General features: G+C 45.9%; 1 protein-coding gene across 3 annotated transcripts in view; it reads left to right on the top strand.

Moving 5' to 3' along the window:
* Window positions 1–1,310: 1,310 nt before the first annotated feature.
* The window catches only part of phf21b (PHD finger protein 21B), a 63,730-nt gene continuing 39,909 nt past the window's right edge, over window positions 1,311–25,131 (top strand). Inside the window, exons 1-2 of one of the 3 annotated variants that reach the window (XM_028955306.1) lie at window positions 1,311–1,801; window positions 2,571–2,639. In XM_028955306.1, the coding sequence (XP_028811139.1) occupies window positions 1,748–1,801; window positions 2,571–2,639 (123 nt within the window). In that variant the 5' untranslated portion in view covers window positions 1,311–1,747. Of the gene's footprint in view, window positions 1,802–2,243; window positions 2,320–2,570; window positions 2,640–25,131 lie in introns of those variants that run through there. The other 2 variants (XM_028955307.1, XM_028955308.1) reach the window with 2 other exon arrangements.

Below are 25,131 nucleotides of genomic sequence, written 5' to 3' on the forward strand. Positions count from 1 at the left end.
ATGGCGGCTTACGTTCATACGTGAAGTGCATTTTCACTGAGGCGTTTTTTGGTGAACTTTAGTGAACCTTCAGGCAGTTTTGACTAAAAAGATGGAGAAAAAAAACAGCCCACGGGCACACGGTTCCTCCCAGCCATCACATCCCAGCCTCTCGCATCCGCGCCCAGGCCAGCCCTCTGCGGCCCTCTTATTGGCCCCCGCCAGCCTCGCTCCGGGGGTCACGTGTCTCACCCGCAACTCCCGATTGGACGCCGCGCGGGCCTCGCGCTGCCAGATCCGAAGCCGTCCAATCGCGAACCGATCTGCGCCGCGGGGGGCGGGAGGTTCGGAGGGGGAGGGGCGCGCCGCGGTTCGATCTCGCGGGGGGTGGGTGGCCTGGTGTCGACGTGGAGACGGAGCGGAGGTACCACGTCACATGGCCCGATTTCTTCAGATGTTAGCTGAAACAAAGCTAACTTTTATTTAGATACGTTTTAGAATATGTTCTAAACTCAAATTGTATACATCTTGTTTATTATATACACCTTTTAGTTAAAAAGGTTGCTGACAACGCAGAACTGATCCATACAAAGAGCATTCTAATATTTCATCTGTATTTAAATAGCCGAGTCGTGTTTGTGTGCTCTGATAAAGTTTAGCAGTATGGATGGTGAATTTGCGTCCTGGTGACTGGAGGGGACTGAACGTTCATTTACATGTGGGTGAGACAGAGGACAAAAGTAATGAGGTGAAAGAGGGAGGGATCCTGGCAGGGCGAGGGAGGCCCTTTAAAAAATCTAATCCCTCCTCAAAACGCCCTGACAGCCCATTGTTTACACTCCTTTTTTATGTCTTGCCAGTGCTGCAGGCAGCCATATATTTTCCTTACGATTTGGAAGGTTTAGTGACGTGAAAATGCATACTTTTCTAAAAAATATATAAAATAAAACAACACAAACTTCAGAAAGTCACAATTAAATCCGTATTAAATCAGACTACACTAGCAATATATTGAGAGACTATATTTATTATGGGCAATGATAGATGGATGAAGTTTAATTTAATACGATTTTAAGCAAATGCAAATAAAAACACTATTCTTGTTTTTTTGAATGTGCCTGCAGAGAATCAGTGGCGAGAAAAGTCACCGTCTTTTGTTTGCGGAAGCCGCCGCCACTCGCGCAGGCCGCCCGGACTTCTCCTCGATTATCGCCCTTGCGGGTCCGGCGGCTCTCCCCCCCGCCCGCTCGCGTTTCCGGGAGTGCGCATGACCGGAGCGTATGCTCGTGTGACGGAGCGGGAGGGGGGACCGAGAGGAGGACGGACGAGGGGAGAGTTCTGTTCTTCCACCGCTCCATCCGGGAACTTTCGAATTAGCATTGACAGCCGCAGCGCAACTTTTCCCCGGGCAAAGTGAAATCAAGCCGCGCGCTCGGACAAAATATAGTCCGCGCGTTTTCAAACTCGAATTTGGCGACGGGAAAAGTCGCCGAGCCCCACGACCGCGCGGCCCTCTCCGGCGTGATTTTCGGAGTGGATCTGTCCGGGTGCTGAAACCATCGCGTCGTCTTGGGAGCACTTTGCTCACTGGCGTAAAGTGAGTGATAAGTCCTGTGCCCAGCGAAGAAGCGAGAACTTGCTCTGCAGCCCGAGTACTTCTTCTTTCGGTTGTTGTTGTCGCTTTTTTTGCAAGGAAACCCCTTCTTTTTACGGAAACTTGCCGTCGATCGCGTCGGAAGTGGGAGAAAAGTGCTTTTGAAGTCGGAACATGGAACTACAGGGCCTGCAAGAGGCGTTGAAAGTAGAAATCCAATGTCATCAGGTAAGCGGAGACATCGCGTTATTATCTCACCCTTTTCCGGGCTTTTGGACGAGTGCGAACCGGAGGAGAGGAATCGGGATCGAGCGTGAGGGTTTAGCCGTGCGAGGGCGAAAAATAAGTGCAGTATTATTATTTTTTTTCCCCATCTTCCTCCCCCCCCTTAATTCCGCGTCTGGTGACGCCTCAACGTCACTTTGCACGGGGACTGTTGATGCACTTTTTAACAGTACCGTTTTTCATTTGTTTTTAAGAGCAACTCGGATTCGGAGTAATAACGCGATGGGGCTTTTTTTTTGTGTGTGTGTCCGTGTGCGTCTGTGTGTGTAGCGATCGGGACGAGACTTGAATATTTATGAGGTGCCGTGCGTTTGCCCGCCGCTTTGTTCCTCCCCAACGCACTAACTTGAGGCACTTTTCCCCCCTCTCCGTCCCCGCGAAATCCACCCCTCTCTCCGTCCGCCTTCCCCTTCTCGTCCTCCGCGTAGAAACTAGTTGCACAGATGAAGCGGGACCCGCAGGTAAAACGCTTTTATTCGCCGGAGCATGGCGGAGTGTGCGTGACGGGGGAAAACTTTATCGGCATAAATCTTCACCCCCCCCAGGTCGCATTTAGACTCTCCGCGACGTCCCCCCCCCCCTCCGCGCCGCTTTGTCCTCGACGTGACTTTGGCTCGAATTGCGTTGAAGTTTCCTTCGCTATTTCGGCTCAGACCCCCCTGCCCCCCCCCGCTGACTCCACTTAACCGAATGTTGTTCTCTTCAATTGTAGGACGGAGAGCTTAAGAAACAACTGCACGAAACAAGGCAAACGAGAATAACAGCCCTAAGCGAGAAACAAGTAAGATTTCCTTTTCCAATGTCGCCTTGCGCCGATGTGTCGAGTTGCGTTCGCGTCACGGCTTCGGCCGTGTATTGTGTTGGAACAGGGTGCTTAAAGACATTTTCTCTACCCCTCCTCCTCCTCTTCGACCTGGCTTTCTTTTTTTTTTTTTTTTTGTCTTCTCAAGACGACTAGAAGAAGTATAAAGTGTCGGAATTCGTCGCGGCGCGGATTTCGCGCGGTCGGCCGAACTCCGGCCCGAGAATGTTGGAAATGTTGTTAGCGTCCATTTTGAGTAGGTCGACATGTTTCTGGAGAGTGATAAACGGCGACGCTTTCAAGTAGTGGCCGGCGTGCACTTTTCAGACGGTCCCTTCCCGTCAAAGCGTGGAGGCCGTGCACGCTTAGCAATTTATATAAAAATGTGCGCGCGTGTGTACAATGTAATAAGTTTCCCATTCCACCAAACGCACTTATTGGCGACTTTTTAATCGAGCTCTCGGTGCTTTAACCCCCCCCCCCCCTCCTTCGGTCACATGACGACGTGGTTGCATCTGATTCGGCGTCGCGCGGTGCACTTTCACTTTTTTTTACAATCAAACAGTTTTTTCTTTTATTATCATAATTACGCTCTATGTATATATATATATATATATATATATATATATGTGTGTGTGTGTGTGTGTGTTTATGGCGTGTGTGTTTGAAATGCGCATGGCCGCCTAAAACAGGAGGGACTGTATTTTCAGCACCACGAACAGATGCCATGAAATGCAAAACGCTTAAAGTCACACGGCGCTCCGTCCAAGTTGTTCGGAAAAATGAGCCGGAACGACGCAAATCCGACGTTTTTTTTTAAGTGTGTCTTTTTAAGGGTTGTTTTATTTAGCTGGGAGCCCTCGTCGCATTTTTCCTTCTCTTTAAGTTAGATCGATCGCGTTTTTTCCCCTTCGGAATGCAGTTTTCAGCACTTGGAACAGCGCCTCGGTGTTCTTTTCTTTTCTTTTTTTTTGCCCACACACCCCTGCAGTTAAACGTGTTTCAAATGCTTAACTATCTGCGCGGATCTTTTGCGGAGTGAAAGTTTGTGCGCGGCCGAGTAAAGACAGGCCGACATTTGCGCTGTTTCTGGTAAAGGTACCAGTTTTGATAGTGGAAGCTTCCATTTTGAGCGAGAAAAAGGGGTGTTGGTTCCTGCCTAACATGGAGCGGAGAGGGGGGGCGGGAAGAAAAAAAAAAAGTCTGCAGAGTTTCGCGGTGGGGGATGGGACCTCATTCATGCCGAACATTACCATTTTGATTGCTTTGATGCTGTTTTTGGAGGAGGGGGCAGGGGCGAGAGAAAGCCCGAGTCAGCACAGCACCGCGCAGCCGGCGACGGGTAATCACCGCGCCGAGCAGATTCGGGCCCTGCGTTTATTTCTTTCTGGATTTTGCAACGCGCGAACATGACCTCCACTCTTCCGCCCTCCCGCAAGCCTGCAAGTTGCTGTCCGGTCCGTGAAGAGTGCGAAGCGAAATACGGCCCGCTTGCACCCGATCCCACAATGCACTCGTCTGAAGCGCAACGCTATTGTGCAACACTGCACACTGGCCACATGTATAGATCACAATATGACTACAATAACCGTAATAATCTATTTTTAGAGAACAACATTGGCTAATGTTACATTTAGCTAAATTAGTCGATGTTGAGATCTAAAAATAGACTATTGTGGTTATTGTTGAACACATTTAAAAACAATTAAATTAGCTAAAGTGGTTAAAGATTATTAATAAAAGATCAGTTTTCATAGGGAACAAAACTACATTGGTCTGAAAGCTATTCTAGCAAGTAGTTCCATGTATGTAGCAGTTACAGAACCCCTTAAAAATTTTTTTTGATTAAGCATTCCCACTGGAAGTGGTCAACATGTCCACCCCACGACACTTACATCTAACACAGCACTGTCCTCACGCCTCCTTCACCGGCGGTCCCATGTGCGTGCATCAGGTAGACGACCGAGTTTGTTGTTGTGGAGGCGTGCTGTTAGACGCCAGAACCCGACTGGGAAGTTGGGGAATTTCAGCTGCAGATATGCTCTACCCTGTGGCAAAGAAACTCATTAAGAGACAAAATCTCATTGAACAGTCCTGTCTAAGCAACCTTGCGCTTCCCTCAGGGCGGGCCTACCGTAGCCGTTTTTCTTGCACTTTGTGTCCTTATCTGTCAGCGGAAACATCACACTTGTTCAGAACTTGGTGCAGAAGCAAACGCAACCTTGATTAACATGTAATGTGGTTATACATATATATTTAGTCTGTATACTTGCAGCTCATTGCATCACTGGAACCGTCTTGTACTCCTTGGGAAAAAAAAAAAACTGCTTTTTATGCCTGTGGGTTGCCTTCTCGTTTGCTGTAGATAATTTGCTCAGACTATACTCCTTGCAATCTTTTCCTGGTGCCATGTAGCTTTTTTTTGTGTTGGAAGCAAGGAGATTGAAAACCTTGTTGAGTGGTTTGGTGATTGCGATTGGTGTCATGAAATCGTCATCAGAGAATCGTGTTTTAGAACGTCGCCATGTCGCATTCTTTTGGTCTTGTTTTTAAAGTTTCTTTTGTTTCTTTTCTTTTTCTCTCCCCGATGTTCACATGGCTTCCTCATTAAAGCCCCCTTTTCTAGAGTTCCTTTGCTGTGCTGTAAGGGGATTACTTGCATCACTTATTTATTTGGATTCTGCTCTTTTTTTTTTTTTTTAACCCACGCTCCCGTTCGAATTAATTAATACAGCTGCTCCGGAGATAAGAGGCGATGGGTAAGGACGAGTGGGCGATACTAGTGTAAATAAACATTTACTTACTAATACGAGAATAACAAGGCTTGCTTGTTGAGTGCTGTTTGGGAGGATATCTGGCGTCGTGGTGGGTGTAGAGGAAGCTCCGCTTGCGAATTTTATTGAAAGGTAGCAAGATGGGAGCGAGGGAGTGGAATTGGGGGGTTCGGTGAGACACGAGAAGTGGAGAGATGGTGAGTTTAAGGGGGAGAGGACACCAACGCACCACCCAGCAGTACCAGGACCTGACAGACAGGACCTGGGAACATAAACCGTACACGGCGTTTTTGAGTTCCCGGAGTTAAAGACGAGTAAAAAAATGCAAAAGGAGACCTATTCTGAGCACGTCAGAGTTTGCTTCATCTTTTGTTGTTCTTTCGGTGCAATTCAGCATCTTGTCAGGAAGGGTTAGCCTGGATTTGTTGGCTGAGCTGAGCAGGCTTTTGATTGGCCCGCTTCACCTGTGGCAGTCTGTGCCGCAGAGTTGCTGATTGCGGCATGAAGACGAGGAAATGGGGGCGAAGACAGGACAGGAGTACCTCAGACTCTTGACTATAGTCCGACTTTTGTGCTGCTCTGTATATTTCTAAAGGCATATTGTAATAAGACTATATGTGTACACATTATCGCTGTCCATACCTCATCTACGCTTTCGGTAATGATGTTTTTCATGCTGCAAAAATAACTGGGAGAAACTACAGTCAATGGATGGACCGAACGTCGACCTCTTCTGCTGAAGCAGACAATGGACGAAGGTGCAGAATAATAAATCCCAGATTGTCTGTGTGTGTTTGTGTGTGTGGGGGATTTCCAGCATGGGGACACACCAGTAACACACAAAGCTAGGGAATAGGGGAAGACTTGGTGGTCGTTTTAAAATAGCAGCACAGTACTTATACAAAGCACCAATGTAAAGTACTTCATATTTAAAGTAATGCTTTTCAGGGATCTGGTTTCAGGGTTTTTTTTGTCACTTTGAGTTAAAGATGCTTTTATTAAGGGAAAGGGTTTCAAAAGGGTTTCTGCTGAAATATATTTCTCAGTGCTGTATGCTTGTTGTAAGAGAGTGGTGAGTAAGCTGCAAAAGTAATCATTTTTCCAATATTTAAAAAAAAACCCCAAGCTTTTGTTCCCTGCGGGATGCAGTAATATTGCTTTTCAGATCTCTCCTTGCTGGGCAATGGTATGGGGTCAGGGAAGGGATTTAGCTGTTAACTTCAAAATGCATTGTGGAGAGGAAACTTTATGGCCCAGCGTGAGCTGCAAATGTAATAATATTACTTCTATTTAAAAATGAAAGTGCTTTGTTCTTTTGAAATGCAGTTGTCTAAACTGTTTGTGATTATAAGTTAGTTATGGATGTTATTGAACCCTAGCACTTAATAAAAGTAGCTCTTAAACTATAAGAAAACTGTTTTAAGATTCCTTGGTGCTTTGGATGAACATGTTTTTCGTGCAAAAGTGCCTAGCAAGTAAACAGTGCTAAAGTACCTACGTTATGTAAGATTATGTTCCATTTCTTACTCATTGCTGGTGGGTGAGAGTGGCGGAAGCTACTGTTGTGAGTAATATGGTCTGAGGTCCTCTGGGGTTCGGGGCCCTCTGGCTCTTGCGTGGCAGCTTGAGGGAGGTGAAAGGGTGCGACATTAACAGGCCTGGGCCTGGGCTGCTTTATGACACCATTTACAACCGGGTCCCCGTGTAGGGAGGGAGATAATGGGAGGGCCAGGGGACGGTTCAACTAATTTAGACGTTATTGGGTAATATATTTTTGTCCTGTCTGTATAATAAACAGGTATTGTGAACACGACAGCGCCATGCACCTGAAACATTGTCACTTCCTCGAGGGCTAAAAACATAACCTTTCATATTTCTGGAACGTGTTGAGCACAGAGCCATTTGTCGAAATCCCGGCTGCATGTTACCTGGGGTGGGCGATCCTCTTGTTCTTGGTGAGCCGGATCCAGAGATACGCAGGCTGTGCTCAGTAATTTGACATTTGAGAAGGAAAAGGGAATTGTGTCTCTTCCCTGTGGGACGCGGTGATATTGCTTTCACATCCCTCCTACATGTGTCCCCATCCTTGCTGGGGAAGGGATATGGGGTCAGGGGAAGGGATTTCTGCTATTAACTGCTTCAGCTGTAAGTAGTGCATTTTGGAGTGGAGGCTTTGTTCCCCGGCAAACTCTGAGTGAAACCCTGGTAATCCTGGGATGCTTTCATAGAAAAGCTGACTAGGAGCATTTAATATTGGACACTGTTCTACAGATTCTCATTTGCGCCCTTACATGGATACTATTATGCTTTACCATATGATTTGTGCTATTGTTTAACAAGCCATTTCTTTTGTCAAAATGTGATGAACCTGAACAATTATGACACGGTGTGCCAATGTATGTACATCTTGCCTAGAGGGGGGTGATTCTCCAGCATCATAGACTTGTTGGTGTTCAGTAGCTTTAATATTGTTCCTCTGGATCTAACAGGAAGCTTCTAGGCTCCAGATGTTGTGAAGAAGCTCACTGGAGTTTACTGGAGGTGGAAAATATGTTTTTGGAAGGCGGGGGTGGTGGGGTGGGTGATAAAGGGCATCCAAATGTCACCTGAGAGTTGTGGCAGATCCCTCTGTAGGTCTTGGGGGGGGTGTACGTCTGCCCTGCTTTTGTTACTGTGCATTTCAGGCTGCGCGGATCACCCTTTGTTTGCAGTTTGTCTTTAATCACGCCGTTGGAAAGGCCTCTGTGATGGGATTAAAACCAAAAAAAAAAAAAAGACAAGGAAAAAGTTACAGAGCTTAATTAAGAGTGCTGTGTCAGAGCTCTGGCACGACACTTCCTCGGGGAGAGAGCACACAGTTCCTGAGCGAGAGGAGGGGTGGGCGGCGTTCGGAAAGGGAGGGGTGGATTGTCTGCTCCCCTTAATGGCCGAGTGCACTCTGTAGCGTACACATCCCTCTAAACCGCGCCATTTTTTTTTTCTGTCAGAAAAGTTGCAGCCCTGAGATGTCTTAACCTACGATCCGCAGGTCATTCCTGCTGCAAATTACAGGGTGAAGACGTGCCAAAATACCCGCAGCGGATAGTCATGAGGACCTCAGTTGTCCCAGATTGCAGGAAATTCGTGTAAACAGGTTGCAAGGAGATGCTCTGTACGCCGCACTTATGTCGTAACGACGGCAGATAGAGTCTGTCCTTCTGGAGTGTGGGAGCGGCTGGTTATTATTGTGCTTTAGTCATTTCCAGGGGAGTCGTATAAAAGTGCTGATGTGGCGGAGCTGCCGGGCAAAGGGAGAGAGAAGGGCTACCGCGAATTAACCCGCGTTGACTCGCTCGCTCGCTCCTTCAACACACCTACACACTCAGACGCGCTCCTCGCAAACAAAAGTCTGAACAGCAAATTGTGGCAGCGCGATGAAACTTGGAAAGGAAGAGGTTTGAATTCCCGATCTTCCAGGCTGGCAGACTGGCCTTATGCAAGTGCACATAAAAAAAGAAGTGAGCTGCAAAAGACTATTGTAATCATCCTATTAGAAGTCTTATAGTAAATAGGATTATTAAAGGCCTGCCTGAGCCTAAGTGAAGACTGTGGAGTGGTTGAGCGTGAAACCCTAGATTTTTAATTGGCACATTTGCAAGAGAAAAATGGTTTAGCTCAGTCTGAACTACTTGCTTGTGTAACAGAAAGAAAGATGTGGTGGTGGTGGTGGGGGGGAACATGGCCAACTTTTTCTCCCAAGTTCTCATAATTACCCACAAGAAACGTGCCACAGCGAGCTGCTCTTCTCCGGTGTGTAATTGACTGCACTTCAGCTCCTCTTCACTCATTTTTGTCACTTCAAATGATTGCGGCAGCGCTCAGCACAGTTAACCCTCTGTACTTGGGCTGAAGTGGGGGGAAAAGGAGGGAAATTGGAGTTTCTGCATGTTTGCATATTGGCATCCATTTTTTTATTTCTGCAGATGCCAGCCATGTTGTTTTGCAGCCGTGCACATGTTACGTCCAGTCGTTTTAGTTTTCCGAGGAATCATTCCGATAATTTTTTGATTCCTCAGTAGCTGTGCAGGAACAACATTTCACGTTTTTGGCTTAGCCGTATATAATACCACAACAATTAAATACCTCAACTGTTTGAGCTTAGCATTAGTTCAAACATAGCTTAGCATAAATCTGCTTCAGCTTGGTTTAGATTGGAAAGCAGCATAATAAGTCTGAAGGAAATAAACCATGGTGTGGCTTCATTAAAATGTTAAAAACATTGACAAAAACTGACCAAAACGGGGGTTGGGCAAGGGCTTTTAATTATCCATGGCATTTTAAAAGCTCCTGCATTTACTTACACCAAGTGAGAGCCGCCGTTCTGGTAATTGATGTAAACACTTCCATCCCGATGAGCACCGGGTGGCCGACGACAAAGCTGAAGGCAGTTTCCCAAGTTTAAGAATAATAAAAAGTGATTTTTGTGGAAAATTCTACATGATTAGCATAAGCTAACCCAGGGTAAGCATATCCCTCAATAGTCAGATATTTACATTTACATTTATGGCATTTATCAGACGCCCTTATCCAGAGCGACTTACAATCAGTAGTTACAGGGACAGTCTCCCTGGAGCAACTTAGGGTTAAGTGTCTTGCTCAGGGACACAATGGTAGTACCCACTAGGCTACCACCCTATGTACTCCCTTCGGGGAGCTGAGGACACAGCTCTGATTTTCATATTCAAAGGCCTATTCTAATTGCCATAATAATTTTAGATTTGTCTCCACTAGCTGAAAGTGTTTAAACCTTTCAGTTTCTAGCGAACATTGTTGTGTTGGTTATATGGATTGGGCGTCGTACAGAACATACACAATTTATACATACATTTTGCGTTTAAACATGTTTCATCAGGCAAGGCTTCGGCTGAGCTGAACACAGAAATCTATTAAACGCACTCAAGTCATTAAGAATAAATGTTAAAAATATCAACCATTCCCAGCTGTCAAATATGGCTCAACTCATGTGATCAATGGTGTCGGGAAAATTGATATTTGCAAAGTTCATCCGGATTTCATTAGCCGGACTGCCTGTATCCTATGGCAACAGAAGCTAATAGCATGAATATCAATAGCAAAAATTCACTGAGGCTTAAAGTTCACAAATAATCTTATGACAACATTGCCGCCAGCCAGACACTGGCAAACGAGAGTGCATATGTAGCTAAAAACTACCAGGCCTTTACTTGTGGCTCAAGGAAACGCGGCCCCGGTCGGATCTTTTAGGAACGTTCCTCATGAAGGGGGTCTTTCACTTTTTTTTTTTTTTTTTTTTTTTTGCTGTGCAGTGCTTTCTGTCACCCGAGTGACTTGTGTGGCGAGTGGGTCAATGTCATTCATTCTCCTGCCTCTGCCGTGCACGCCGGCTTTAGCCCATTAGCAGCGGTTGACTCTGAACCCAGTTGCTGAGCTTGACAGACTCAAATGAATGATGCTTTCTTTTTAAGGCTGCAGCGCATTAGCACATTGCCGCATACACGGGCTACCCATCCGCGTGGAAGTGTCCAGAAGTGGCTCGGGGACGGCTTTCGCGTACCACTTCCTTATCAGCCTGTCCGCAGGAAGCAACGCATTGTGCTGTCGCCGGAGGTGACCTTTCTGTAGAACCGAAACCTGTTCTCTCTAGAGGGCCGTATCAGAACTGGAAAGGCGCAAGACGCGAGGGAAGTTTGCGGATCGGGGGAATCTTGAAGGACGTCGCTGAAATGGTGTAAAAGTCAAACCAGCGCAGAGATGAGAATCTGCTCTTTGGCTCGTTCGGCGGGTAAAGGGCGCCGTGTTTGGATTAAGCAGGCCATATTGACTTTTCCTTGATAATGTTTCAGGGTGTCTCGCTGCGCTGATAACCTACTTCACCCACAGCGCGCTGACCCCAGAGCGGGACGTCTGTGGTCAGCAGATTAGTGGGCCGACAGGAACGGCGAGCACCGTCAGCACCGAGGGCCCCGGCCAAAGGAGACACTTTATCATCAAACGCTGAGCCTTTCATTCCGCACGCCCTGTTTTCTTAGCGTTCGCGCTAGATTGTGTTGACAGTAACCAAGGCAACAGCATTTGAAAAACAGCTTTGTGTGCCAGCGCTGTGAGTTTGAAATCTTTCTCTCTGGAAGACGTGAGCAAGGCCTTAACCGGCTCCGACTTAATCTTTAAAACAAATCGAGCCGGAGGTGACTCTGCCTTCATTTACAATTCAGTATGTATTTTTCTCACTCCTCCTGCCTTTTCCTCCATCTTATTTCACCGCAGTTGTTTTCTGGCCTAATGGGGACTGAAATGCCTGCAAATACATTCAGTCGACTCATTAGAGCAGCATTTATACTGCAGGAAGTGAGTCTGGCAGCGATGGCCTCGGATATGAAAGCGCCTGTGTCAGGGTTTTTAATTAAAGGGATCTGTTTACAGCGCCACGCTGCATCTGATTTGTTTAAGGGATATCCTGTGCTGGTGAGCCAGTTCAGCCACAGCTGTCTGGGCCACAGACAGGACTTGTGTCGGCAGATCATTTGGTGACATGGTTGCGGTGTACACAGCTTGTCTCTCAGAAGGGGAAGTGGTTGGCTTAGTGGGTAGGGAAGTGGGTCCGTTTATTAGAAGGCTGCGGGTTCGAATCCCCAACCGTCAAGGTGCCACTGAGCATCTGCTCCCACACACTGCTCCCCGGGCGCCTGTCATGGCTGCCCACTGCTCACCAAGGGTGATGGATAAAAGCAGAGGACACATTTTGTTGTGTCACCGTGTGCTGTGCTGCAGTGTTTCACAATGACAATCACTAAGACAAAAAAGGGACAAATTAAGCAGATGAAATGTCAAATTGTTCATTTGCTGAACTGGGGAAACTGACTTATCGTTTTTCTACTATCAAACAAATCAATTGTTTGTATGAATGTAGAGGTCACCTATTATATCAATATTATGCACATAATTATGAAATTATTATTTAAATAACATCTTTGTGCGCCGCCTAGGGTAATAAATGTATAATAGGTCTCTAATGACATATTTAATACCTCTATGTAACAAGACTTTTCTATGCTAGTCCTAATCTTATCTGTTAATTTAACTGCAGGCATTCTTTATATTTACATTTGCATTTGTATTTAGTATATGCAAAACACACAAACATTTAAGTGTGAAATCATTAGTTTTTTCCTAAATAATGTTCTAAGCATTGTTTCTCTGTTGGTTCCTAACACTTACATTCTGAATTTCGCCACTGCAGAATTTTTTTCTTTTTTTTTAACTTTTGATGCTTAATCATACAATCAACATCATGCAGATGCTTAAAAAAAGACTCAGTTCCCTCAAGCAGCCCCATCCTTTGGGCAAACGTTTTTTCATCAGTCAGAAAATAACAAGATTAGGTCACATTACTTGAGAAGTAGGCTTGGTTTATTAGAACAGACCCACACTTACAAAGATGACTTCATCAGTCAGCATCATACTCATCCCTCCTGCAGCCTCTGCTGTCTTTTTCCCTAAGCTCCAACCATCTCTCACATGCACACACACACACACACACACACACACACTCTGAGGAATCCATTTCTTGCACAATTGAATTGAAAAATAATCACCAGTTGAACTGCCATGCTTTTCTGGGATTCGATGATCTGCTGAGAATTCGGGATGCGGGTGACGCTTGAAACAGAAACAGTCGCCATGGGTAGGAGAGTCTCGGCGCTGTGATTAAAAGGAGCGCTGCCTTCCTGCCCTCTGTGCCAGCTCGCACTTATTATCTTCGTGTTCTAAACCAAGGTGTGTCCTGCGATGGCGGAGGGGCATGTGGTGCGTTCCCCAGAGTCAGCAGTTTCCCCGTTAAATTGGGTCGACTTGCTAACATCTCTGTAGTGATGTTAGCAAGTGATGTTTTTTACCAAAAGACTTCTTCTTCTTCTTCTTCATCCATTGGCTGCTCCCGTTAGGGGTCGCCACAGCGGATCGCCTCATCTGGTTGGCTGCGCAGTTGACCTTGCAAAATTTTTACGCCGGATGCCTTTCCTGTCACCAAGAAAACCACTGTCATGTGCATCGCCAGTGGCTTGGTCACCTAACGACTAAATACTGTAATTATATAATCACTGCGGCTAAAAACGCGTTGTTGATGGCGCAGTGCATGGGAAACCATGCACTGCACGATGTTGTACCTGCTTCCAAACGAAGATCAGGCCACATTTCCATTTTAAAACAGCGGAAAGGGGGCTTTAAGCTCTTGCATTATAGTGCTTTGAACAGCTGCCAAAATGTTAGTCCATTAGACCACAATTTACACCACCTCCAAATGGCAGCTTTGTACAGCGGAGACGTGCTGCATGCACTCAAAGTTGCAAAACGTGCTTGGGGGATGAGAAAACGCATCGGGACACACTATTTGTTTAAGGTGGGTTTTTTTTGTTTAACGTTTCATTAGCAAACGTATTCGTTTAGTCGTGAACAAGGACTAATGAACCCAGAGAGCAAGGAGCTTCTCAGAGAGCACCTTAAGCCGCCATTGTTGTGCTGTTCAGTCCCCCCAGCTTCCTCCTTCCGATGCTGGAAAGTGTGTGTGGGTCGTCAAGGATTTTCTCTCCTCATCTTTGAACAATGGATTTGCGGTGGTATGTAGGTGTCACCCCGGGAAATAGGGAAAATGCGTGCCGTGACACGCTCCGCCCATGTGACGTGCAGCGTAACAGACAGACTCGGAAATCAGCCAGTAATTTCCCGGCAGGAGCAGTAGTACTCTCATTTTATGTTGTTTTTTCTTTGCTTTTTACATCCTTGCCATAAAAAAAGAAGATGTTTAACAGGATCGTGGTACATCCTGCTCGTACGAGCGGGGTGGGGGGGGGGCTATCCCTAGACACACCCACTCCTTCCCCATCTCATTTGCATATTCTTCTAGGCCGACTTCCCACAATACTCTGGCGTTAATGCATTATTGACATCGGGAGAGCCGACCTTAAAAGGGAAAAGGCCAGGATTTGGGGAAGATATTGGGAGGGCTCCGCGTGTGCAACATGGATAACTTCAAAGCGTTCTTAAAAAATTTATCGGGCGCGCTTGTTCGGTACCTCAAGCATTTTTTTTTTCTTAAAGCCAAGGTTATTTTCACTCGCCTGACGTTAAACCGAAATGATTTATGTTGATCCACAAAGTATGTTAATGCTGCCTCTAGCGTCGGCACGTCCGTACTGGTGGCTCTTTTCTTTTTCCTCGAGTCGCGAAGCCTTCCGTTGCGCAGAGCGGAGATACAAGGGCAGGAAACAGATTAAAAGCAGAACTAGAAACTTGATTTCGATTCAGATCCCAATGTGCAAGGGCAGCACGCAGTCGTGTAATTCCACACTGCCACGGCCGTTAAAACCAATGCTTACGGCCCCCGGGGCTAAATAATACCATTCTTGACAGCTCGCTGAGGTCATTTTGCTGCCGGAAAAAAAAAAGAGCTGATTCAGTGAGCGTCCTACGTGAAGAAAGCACCTCCTTACAGCCAGACTTGGAAGCACAGAAGCGCACGGCGGCGCGCGTGGTTGTCAGATGGTTTATGGGATGCTCGGGAAGAGGAGCTCTGGGGTGCCGTCGTGTTTGTTTTTTTTTTTTTTTCCTAAAGCGTCTTCTGCAAGATTCCAAGTCCGCGTCCATTTAATTCACGGCAGTAACTCCCATCATGATTCACGCGTCCTTCTAATGTCGCCGCTCGTCGGCGGCACCACAGTTCTCGCAGGATCCTGGCTCAGTATCGTTCGCTGGTGCCACTCTCTTTGATGGGGCCTTTGGCCTTTTGGTACAGTTGGGCCGCGGAAAAACGGCGAGGCCATAACTCCTCCCGGCCCTGCAGTAAAGGGAGTGTCCTTTTACGGCGTCGGCGAGGCATATTGACAAAAATGATATCATGTCTAAGGATGGCGAAAGTCTCTGAGCTTTATTAAAAGCCTGGTGCTTTGGACTAGAAAATAAGAGCTCGCTTACATGCTTGAGTTGCCTCCATATCCGGTGTCAGCCGATCTGTATTTAGCAGGAAAAGGGCACCATGACTATTCGCTGGTGCGAAGGAAACCGAACGCGGCGTTGGAGGCATTGTCCCGGGATCGCAGCAGGGCTCGCGTTGGCACCGTGGCCTTGTTTACTCGGTGGCCCGGGGGAGATGTCCTGGTTTACTAAAGCTCCCGGCACAATGGAGCAGAGGCGTGGCGCCCGCCACAAGGAGACGGACGAGCGCGTTACGTGACAGGGACCCAGGTAGCCTGTAAATCGTTACCTGGCGGCCTAGCACGCTTCGTGCTGCGAGGCGTCCGTGGGTGGGGGGCAAAATCTGCTTTTCTCGATGCGGCGTAGCCCGTGACATCATGGTACAAAGTGCCGAAAAACCTTTTTTGTAGCTTCTATGTTTTCCCATTCATCTTCGTCTGACATTCCTACCAACTTGTACGAATACCTTCACTTACGAAATCCAAAATTCCGACACAGTTTTTGTTGCCAGTAATAGTATTAGTCAATTCACCAGCAATTACTATGGTGAGTGCACGTGGAGATATAATAGAACACGGGTGGTAGTAGCCTAGTGGGTAACATACTCGCCTATGAACCAGAAGACCCGGGTTCGAATCCCACTTACTAGCATTGTGTCCCTGAGCAAGACACTTAACCCTAAATTGCTCCAGGGGGGGACTGTCCCTGTAATACTGATTGTAAGTCGCTCTGGATAAGGGCGTCTGATAAATGCTGTAAATGTAAATGTAGAAACGTCTACCTGGTTCCTTTTTGGTGCCCATGGAAGAAACCGTACAACAGTGATGTTTTTTGGCGTATGGTTTTTAATGGCCCGTGGCCTTTTGTGTTTGTAACTGCATGTGAAGGGTCCGCCATGCAATGCTTACACAATACACAGAGAAGCCCTCATTTGAAACCTTTGACCTTGGCACACGATTCGATGAAATTCCGTAGCACGTGCCCGGGCAAGCTGAAGATTTTTGATTCTGGATCTGAACCATTTCGTGGATTGACGGCTGCAGTCGACGTTAGCAGGGATCGGGTCGTCGTTAAGCTGTGATGAGCTGTCAGGTCTACGCCTCTGTTCGTCTAATCCCGGCTTGCCTCTGAAATCTGATTTTACCCACAGATCTTTCCCGTAGCTCAAGGCATCGCTGCTTTAATGCAGATAATGCCTTTCTAGCTTGGCGCCAAATATAATCTTTCAGAATCCTTCTTAATCAAAGCGCCGGTGACACAAACATTGCATTGGAAAATGGCCGGATGAGGAGCGTAAAACCTTGTACAGGCTGACTTCACTGCACCCTGCTCCGCCTGCTCAGCTGTGGTTTTTTCCGTCTTCGCCCTTCCTCTCAACGTGTTTCCATGATGCAGATTATTTCTGGCCGGGATGTGATAAGGTGTCGAACAATTATCACTATCTGCGACACATTCGGAGTATCTATCCAGGACATCTGTGAACAGCTGTTGGAGGGCCTGATGTGAGGATGTGCTGATGTGAATTGCAGATGCCGCACTTCACTTGGCCTGGTTGCATGTGGTTGAGCTCTTTTTTTCTGTTTGGGTGCAGGAAGGACTGAGGAATTCTGTTATAATCGCAAACATCGGACTAAAATATGTGTAAAAGCAACATCTGCATGAGAAAAGTAGGTAGGAAGAGGAAGGTAAATAAGTTAAATACGCTTTTTTATTTAATTTGGTTGCATAAGGACAAACTACTTTTAAACCTAGCACTGACAAGTCTCACCAGAGAAAAATATGTGCTACTTTGAAGACATAATTAAAAATGTAATAACTTGACTATTTGATTTAACATATATTCAAAAACAAAGGTCATTCATAGCACTTGAAAAGAAATGAGACACAGCAATAAGACAAGTGGCTTCAAACTAGAGCAAATGTAAATAATGCATGAAATGATTATGTATAGCAACATGATCACATAAATAAGATCAGAGTTCCATGGAACGTGTGGCTAGATGAAATGCACAGGAAAAGTATATGAGAATTCAGCCTCCAGTTACACTCAAAAAGAGGACAAATGGCCCCAATAATACTGAGGTATTGCGACAGATTATTTGTGTGCTTTTGCCAGGTGGCAGAGTGAAAAGCGCCGATGCACTTACCTAAGTAAGATGAAATGTGCCTTCATGAGTCGCTGCTTTTTCGCCTTTGTCAAGTGTACAGTAGCTTTAAGGAGACGCGACTGAATCACACCGCCACCGTGTGTTTTCTCTTTCTTCTCCTTTGAAGTGGATCAGCAGTGATAAAGATGAACTGTCGGGTAATGGCAGGCTTCCTTCATTTCGTTATGAACTTCAAAGTTCGCCCACATCTTTGCCAGCGGTGGAATAAGCGCGGCTTTGAAGTCTGGCTGAAGGAATGTGTATATTATGGAAGGGTAAAATGAACTGCGCCATTTGACACAGCTCTCCGTGCAACCAGTAGTGGCAAATTGTGTTTAAATAAGGCTGTAAAATATCACCAAATGTGCCACCAATATACTTGTAGAGGTTCGACTCAGGATTCACTCCTGACCATAACACAGGCACTACACAACAATCACTTTCACACTATCATTTACACTTAGATTTACACGTAGACTTATCCAGTGAGTGACTTAACAACGTGCTTTCTTTTATTTGCTCGGTTGTGGTTTCTCTTACATGAGTCAAGACATGTCGGGCCCCTCAACCTCAGTAACGTGTTCCAGAGAATCATCCTGGCCTGCATTTCCCAAATTCTCACATGGGAACCAGTGGGTAATGTACGAAAAGGTTGGTACGAACCAATCCGATGTTTGTGATTAGTCGTTTGTATCGAACTTTTAAGGGGTTGTTAAAACCTCTTAATACTAATAGCTTTTATTTTACATATGATCAACGATGAGGTTTTTGGAGCACTTCGCTGTTTATTACCGTGGCAACAGGTGCGCAAAGGTTCCCTCAACTTCAGTCTCTGTTTCAGAATCCTGTTTCACAACAGAGATGTACGGAAAACATTTTTTTTTTTGTAGCGCTTTCTAAATCCTGCACATTAGGCCGTTATTCTCGATGCCGTCCTGCTAAGATAAATCGAGCGAGAAGCAGGAGGTTGTGGAAAGACGTGCCTTCTTCCGTGACTCACTCGTCTCTAAATACACCCATTCCTGTGCTCCTATTCATATGCCACTTCTGGGTTGTGATGACCTGTGAGTCACACGGCTTGCGAAAAGGTTGGAAGACGACATAGGCAGCAGGCTTTCTTACATCGGCCTCATACGCTCGGCAGAAATAAGAGCAGCGCTGGGTGGGAAAGGAATAAAAGGACAGAAAACCAAACTGGCGCCATGTTGGGCAGCAGATCTGTTTAGGAACCCTTCCACCAAATCTCTGTGTCTGAACCTTGAGCTGTCGCTGCTGCGGAAAAGGCCTCATCTCCAGGCTCTCTCTTCGTCACGCCCCTGAGGTGCCACCGCACCACGTTTTTAAAAAGGAGCCGAGCCTCGGGAGAGGCTGGAGACGGGATCGTTGACCTGATGGCTTGATATTGCAGCGTAGTAGCCAGAAGATGGCATGGTTCGTATGCAGTCTCTCCTCTAACCGGGGGATCGGGCGGCTGTGCTATTAATAGCTCCGCTATGGTTTTAAACGCCGCTCCCTGAAAAAAGAGAGAGAGAGAGAGAGAGAGAGAGGGAAAGAAGAAGAAGAAGAAGACAGAGAGGTAAAATGACTCACTGTAAATAAACTGCGGGCTGCCAGGAGTGTGCTTCAGCAGCTCTTAAAGGCATACACACACACACACACACACACATCAGCGATCTGCCAGTGTGTGTGTGTGTGTGTGTGTAGTCTCACGCATATGGGGCGACACGTGAGCTGGAAGGGAAAGGAAAAAAAATCCTGCGTGACACGGAGCACACAGCAGCGGAGAAGTGTGGGCGCACTCCTGCACAGACACACAAAGCGTTTATTTCCCTTACCCAAGCAGGGCCGTGTTTTCTTGCCTTTTCGTTTTTTTTTTTTTTTTACTGCCTAAGGCCCCTGTCAAGATTGGTTTTAGGTAAGGATTTTATTGGAGTGTAACATGGTCTTTTGGATAGCGTCACTCCGGGTGAAGGGCCAGAGAGGAAGGGAATGTAGACCGACATGACAGGGCCGTATCAAGTGGAGGAGAAAGAAAGAAGAGATGAAAATGTGGACAGGAAGTCTATTTTAAAAAGACAACAGTGCTGCACTCTTTATAATTCTCAGATAGAGATGACGCATAGGTTTCCACCAAACTCAGAGAGTATTTGCATATATTTTCCAGTCTTGCAGTACAGTTTCAGAAATCAAATTACGTGTGTCTACGTGGTTTTATGGCCGAATTAGAATAGAAACGACAGATATAAATACCCTGATGGTGATGATTAGGGTTAAGTCTACAAAAAAAACAAGTTTATAAAGAGAGCAGGTCAGATTCTAGGAAGTGATTCAGTGTTTTTTTTTTTTTTTTAAGAATATGCTTGAACGCTCAATTGAAACATTCCATATTCATTACTAGTCTTGCGAATAGATGCACTCAGGACAACAAGCGTGGCGTCCCTCTGTGCATGTCACCACATGTCTTTTTGCATCGTCAAGTGACAGAAGCTCAGAAAAGCTTGTTTAACATAAAACAAGAACTCTCCGTACTCTCCGGATTTGGACCGGTCCTTCCTCGTCCAATAACATGTCATGGAATTTCCCCAAATTTTATATGGATAATTTATACAGTCTATCATTTTTTAACTTGTATCGCAGACTGACAGGAAAAAATGAGAGAATCATAAAAGTCTCATCATATTCAGCCTTTTACAGTTGTGGAGTCCCTTCTCTGTTCAGTATACATTTTCATAAAGTGACAGAAAGGGATGATTCCTCGGCCATCCCAAGTCAGAGGAAGAGACTGCCTTTTAGCTGTGAGTAATTTCCGATTAAAGATGCATGACTGAGAAATGACCCTTTGATTTATTCATCCCGATATTGCAATAACACATCTCTGTGTTTTACAATGGGGAACGTGTCAAAAAAAAAGAAAAAGAAAGGGCTGTGTGATCGTTTTCATTACTCATCTTCTGAAGGTAGTGCCAGTCCATCTTCTCTCTGTGGGCATCAGTGTTTCCACTCCTTATGCAAACAGTCACAAGAACACAGCCAGGGGCGTTTCAAATTAAAAGGCTTTCTGAGCATTCAAAGGACTTTCTTGTCTGTGATGGAAAGGTGCCTGTATTCCACTTGGCAAACCAAACCTTCCTATGTGGTTCCCTGCTATGTCCTTGGGATGTTCTAAGAATGAGCGTCCCAGGGCCAGAAAGGGAAAGTTTAGGGAACAGAGGTTCAGAGAGGGCCTTTAGGTGACGTTGAGGGGGCTTCATTTCATTTACATTTACATTTACATTTACAGCATTTATCAGACGCCCTTATCCAGAGCGACTTACAATCAGTATTACAGGGACAGTCTCCCTGGAGCAATTTAGGGTTAAGTGTCTTGCTCAGGGACACAATGGTAGTAAGTGGGATTCGAACCCGGGTCTTCTGGTTCATAGGCGAGTGTGTTACCCACTAAGCTACTACCACCCATTTCGTTTGCTGAGGAGGTGGAGTGGTTGATGATGTCCCAAGAAACACTGTTTTTTTTTTTTTTATGTGATCGTTCGATTGGCCTCGTTGATGCTTGGTGTGTTTTTACACCCCGCTACAGACCGTATTCTCCCGTAACCCCGACCTGGCCAAGTATGAGAAAATGAATGAATGTAAAAATAAACGGCAGCAAATGACTTCCGCTGCACAGTAGAAATGATGCCATTATCAACACTATTTTGATTTTCATGGGAATTGAATTGGTGTGTGTGTGTGTGTTACTGTGTGTTTAAGGGTGATGATATGGCCTTGGGGCAACAATCCAATCGGGACAATAAGAACCAGTCATGTGACTGCCGGGCAACTTTGCTCAGTCGCCTGGTGTGTCATCACCTTGAGTGAAGGGTATCCTTTGAGCGCTGGAGGGTTTGAGCGAAAGCTATATGTCCACTGGACACGTCTGTTTGTCTTCCCTGCTCCAGAGACCCCGGTGAAGGTGAGAGGTAGAGGCAGCCTGACCGACGGAGCGAGAAGCTGGCGTTGGTGGTGGTGGGGTGGGTGGTGGTCATGTCCTTGTGTTGTCACTCACATGCACTAACAAAGAAGCATGCAGGGTAATGAATAGGCCTTTAATTTGTTTTTTTTTGTTTCGTTTTTTTGTTTTTGGTGGCAAGGTCACCGTGAGTGATGGGTGAAAGGCGCCAACATTGGAAAGAAAGCGAGCGTCAAAAGAATGGGAGCAGGATGAAATGCCGAAAGCAGGCTGAGTGTTCACCTTTGCATAGTCGCACAAAAGCCCATGCGTCTCTTGTTCGCGACAGCCCCCTTTACCCTCTTTATTATTCCTTAGCGGTGCTGATGGGCCCGTCGAGGTCGGCACACGTGATTTAAGGTCTGCAGCTCGATGCAGCTGGCACTTTTACGATTTCCTCAGCGTCGGGATGGGGAGCGCAGCCCGGCCAGGGTCCTCTAGGCCAGCCTCATCTGAGGATTACTAAAATCTGTTAAGTGGATGACTGGTCAGATCACTCTCACTGGCTGATCCAAGTGATCTGCTTACAGAGGGGCTCGCTTAAATTCACCGACTTGCAGCGTATGCCTGAAGAGTGGAACGAGCGAACGCACACGGCTAATTACTGTAGCGTTAAAGGCTCGAAATGCCTGGCGGGTTGACCTGAAGCAAACTGAATGGCTTTCTGTATTAGGCGATGCTGAAACACTGTTGCGAGTGAGGTCAACTTGTTGCTAATTAGCACTCCTAAACTCCCATTATGTGTGTAACCTAGACGCTGTCATAGTAACCAGAACCACCAATAATGCAGCATTCCTTGACTTTTCACTGATCATATCATTTTGGACCAAATTGTATTTTGCGTTAACATATAATTATGACCTCAGTGTGACTGTCTGGTATTAATTTGCATTCTTGCTGATACATTTGCATGTATTTTCTTTTCTACCTTATTCTAAGAGAGCTTGTCTGGAATGGCAAAGCAACGTTTGCCATGTTTACATTAGCATTAGCACTACATTGGCTGTTTAAACAAATTATTTGGTTACATATTGCTCTTTTTTTTATTGCAACATGCATTTAGAACCGAAATTGAGGTCATCTTCACACCCAGTGAACACGTGGATGTGTGTGTGCTTTAATCCTGACACAAGGAATAAATAAAGAATGGAATCCTGAATCATGGTTGATGGGGAAAGATTAACCACTACTGAGGGTTTTGAATGCGGCTAGTTGCAAATATCTGCGGTTGGTCATTTGCATGTGTTTGAAAAAATATGTGAGGTGCGTCCCTGGACACAATAGCTTTTCGTCTCAGAACAGTTATTACTTCCTACCTGCATTAACACGAATACTCCATTACGTCCAATAGTCATCCTGCATTGGACAATGTTCACGCAGTTAATGTCTCTTGTACTCCAGCCTTTTCTATCTGGAGATAGAAGTGTGTTAGGGGGTCAAAGGTGCTCCAAAGGTCATCGAACGACTAAGATCCTTTATGTTCTAGTGTTTATAATCTGATCTGTAAATGTGGATTTGGTTCAAAATAATTTCTCCCAAGCAATCGGTTAGTTTGAATGATGAACATGGAATATTCTACAGAGACGAATGATTAAGTGATCACTCAATTACAACCCAAAAAAAAAGAAAAGAGAGAGGATTAAATAAATAAATAATCAAACAAACTCTGCATTCCCCTTCCTCGTTTTGATAAATTAAAATCTGGTCATGTGTTTGCATTTCTTGCTGTGATGATAACTTTCTCAAAGGCTGACATTTTACAACTGTAAACGCATTCAAATTAATTTCCCATTATTGCCGGCCTTATCTGCACCAGCAGCAACGTAAACAGCCCAACACCAAAAAGCAATTAAAAATAAATGGCTTTTGGACAGAAGTGCCCATGAGAATGAGATAAAGAGACACACCGCTGTTTCCGCAGCGACTGCTGCTTGTTGCCGTCGTCATTGTTATTGTCGTGGATATTGTCTTTGGGCATCATTAGACTAAACGGCAGAATTAACCTTGTTCACACCACCCTGCTGAGGAATGCTGTCTAAGCCCAGAAGACCAGCGGTACCCTCAGTGACACGCGGCACACATTCGGCCAGACTGTGTGTGTGTGTGTGTGTGTGTGTGTAGGTTGGGGGGGTGGTACCTACCTCACAGCAACCCACCTGAAATAAGGCACACCACATCAGCTCAGAGAGGAGTTTTTCTCTCCTTCTAAAGCTGAGTCCAGTGAAACGGCACGCCGTGCGCTCAAACCTAACCCCACAGGGCAGAGCAGGACAACAACATTACAGCCACATTAAAGCTCGACATGCACGCCCCGGTGCTCCGCCACTCTGAACTGATTTTTTTTTATAGTTTCAAGATCATGTATGTTATACAATGTTATTCTACATTTTAGTCTAAATCTAATCTACATTTAGTCATATGTGAATTTGCATTCATAACATATATTAAAATAAACCCATCAGACGAGGTCTTACGTATAAATACCAACAATAATAAAATAATAAAATAGCAAATAAAGAGTGAAAACATTGATCTGGTTGCAGGGAAAGAAAAAGGCTGATAGCGCAGCATTTCAGCTCAATCTTTTTTTTCTCCACTTTTACAGTAATTACAATACGGACCTCAAGGTGCCTTTCAGAAACCCTCACATGTGGGGCTGCATGGCCACAAAATGGCTGACTGGCCTCTCCACCCCTCCCCTCTCCACTCCCGCTCTCTCCAGGGCACAGTTCCGTCTGCACCTTTCTTCACCCCCCCCCCCCCCCCCCCCCCACCCCCCTAATGAAAAAGTGCCATATAAATTTAATTGGCCGTTGTTGCGGTTCTGTGCAACCTGGAGGAACAGTTGAACTGGCCTTGCCTGCTAAAGCATGCCAAAGAAATGAGTTGGGGGGGAAGGGCATTGGGACGGGGGCGGGGGCGGGTTCCGCCTACTGTTTGCCCAATCACGACTAAATAAAGTTGAAGGCATTCATCATAGTGGTGGTTTCCCTGCCTCGCGTTTGCCTCTGTTGGCTTCTTTGCATTTGTCACCGTGACGGGGAAGGAGAACTGCTCACTGCACGGTGACGATGTCTGCCCGGCCGTGCCATATGGCGTCACGAGGACTCGCGGGACGTAGAATGTTGAGGCCTCGCTGCTCTTTGGTGTGTAGTAAAGTGAGGGCAGGGCTTCGGTGGGTTTTTTTTTTTTGGAAAAACCGATGATCCAAAACAGATCAGAAATCGTGTGACATCAAGCAAAGGAAAGTTATACTTTCAGAACTCACTTTTACAGTTTCCACTGCTCTACCGAGCTGTGTTTGGCAGGTAATGGTTGGGCATGTGTTCGCAGCCTTTTTATTGGAGGGCACGAAGCTGCCTGCATGGCTCCCTGTGGCCTGGAGCTGTCGGCCAGTAAGAGGGGACACAGACAATGAATTGCATGAATGGCATTTTTACACTAAACAGTGGTCGAGTGGTGGCGTGTCAGTGTTACATTAGGTTTGAGCAAAAATAGGCAACGTAACAAATGATGAAAGACACATAAATATGTAGATAGTAGTGTAAGAAGTTTGCCAGATGCTATTTTATTCTGGA

This window comes from Denticeps clupeoides, chromosome 15, assembly GCF_900700375.1.
Source record: "Denticeps clupeoides chromosome 15, fDenClu1.1, whole genome shotgun sequence".
NCBI lineage: Eukaryota > Metazoa > Chordata > Actinopteri > Clupeiformes > Denticipitidae > Denticeps > Denticeps clupeoides.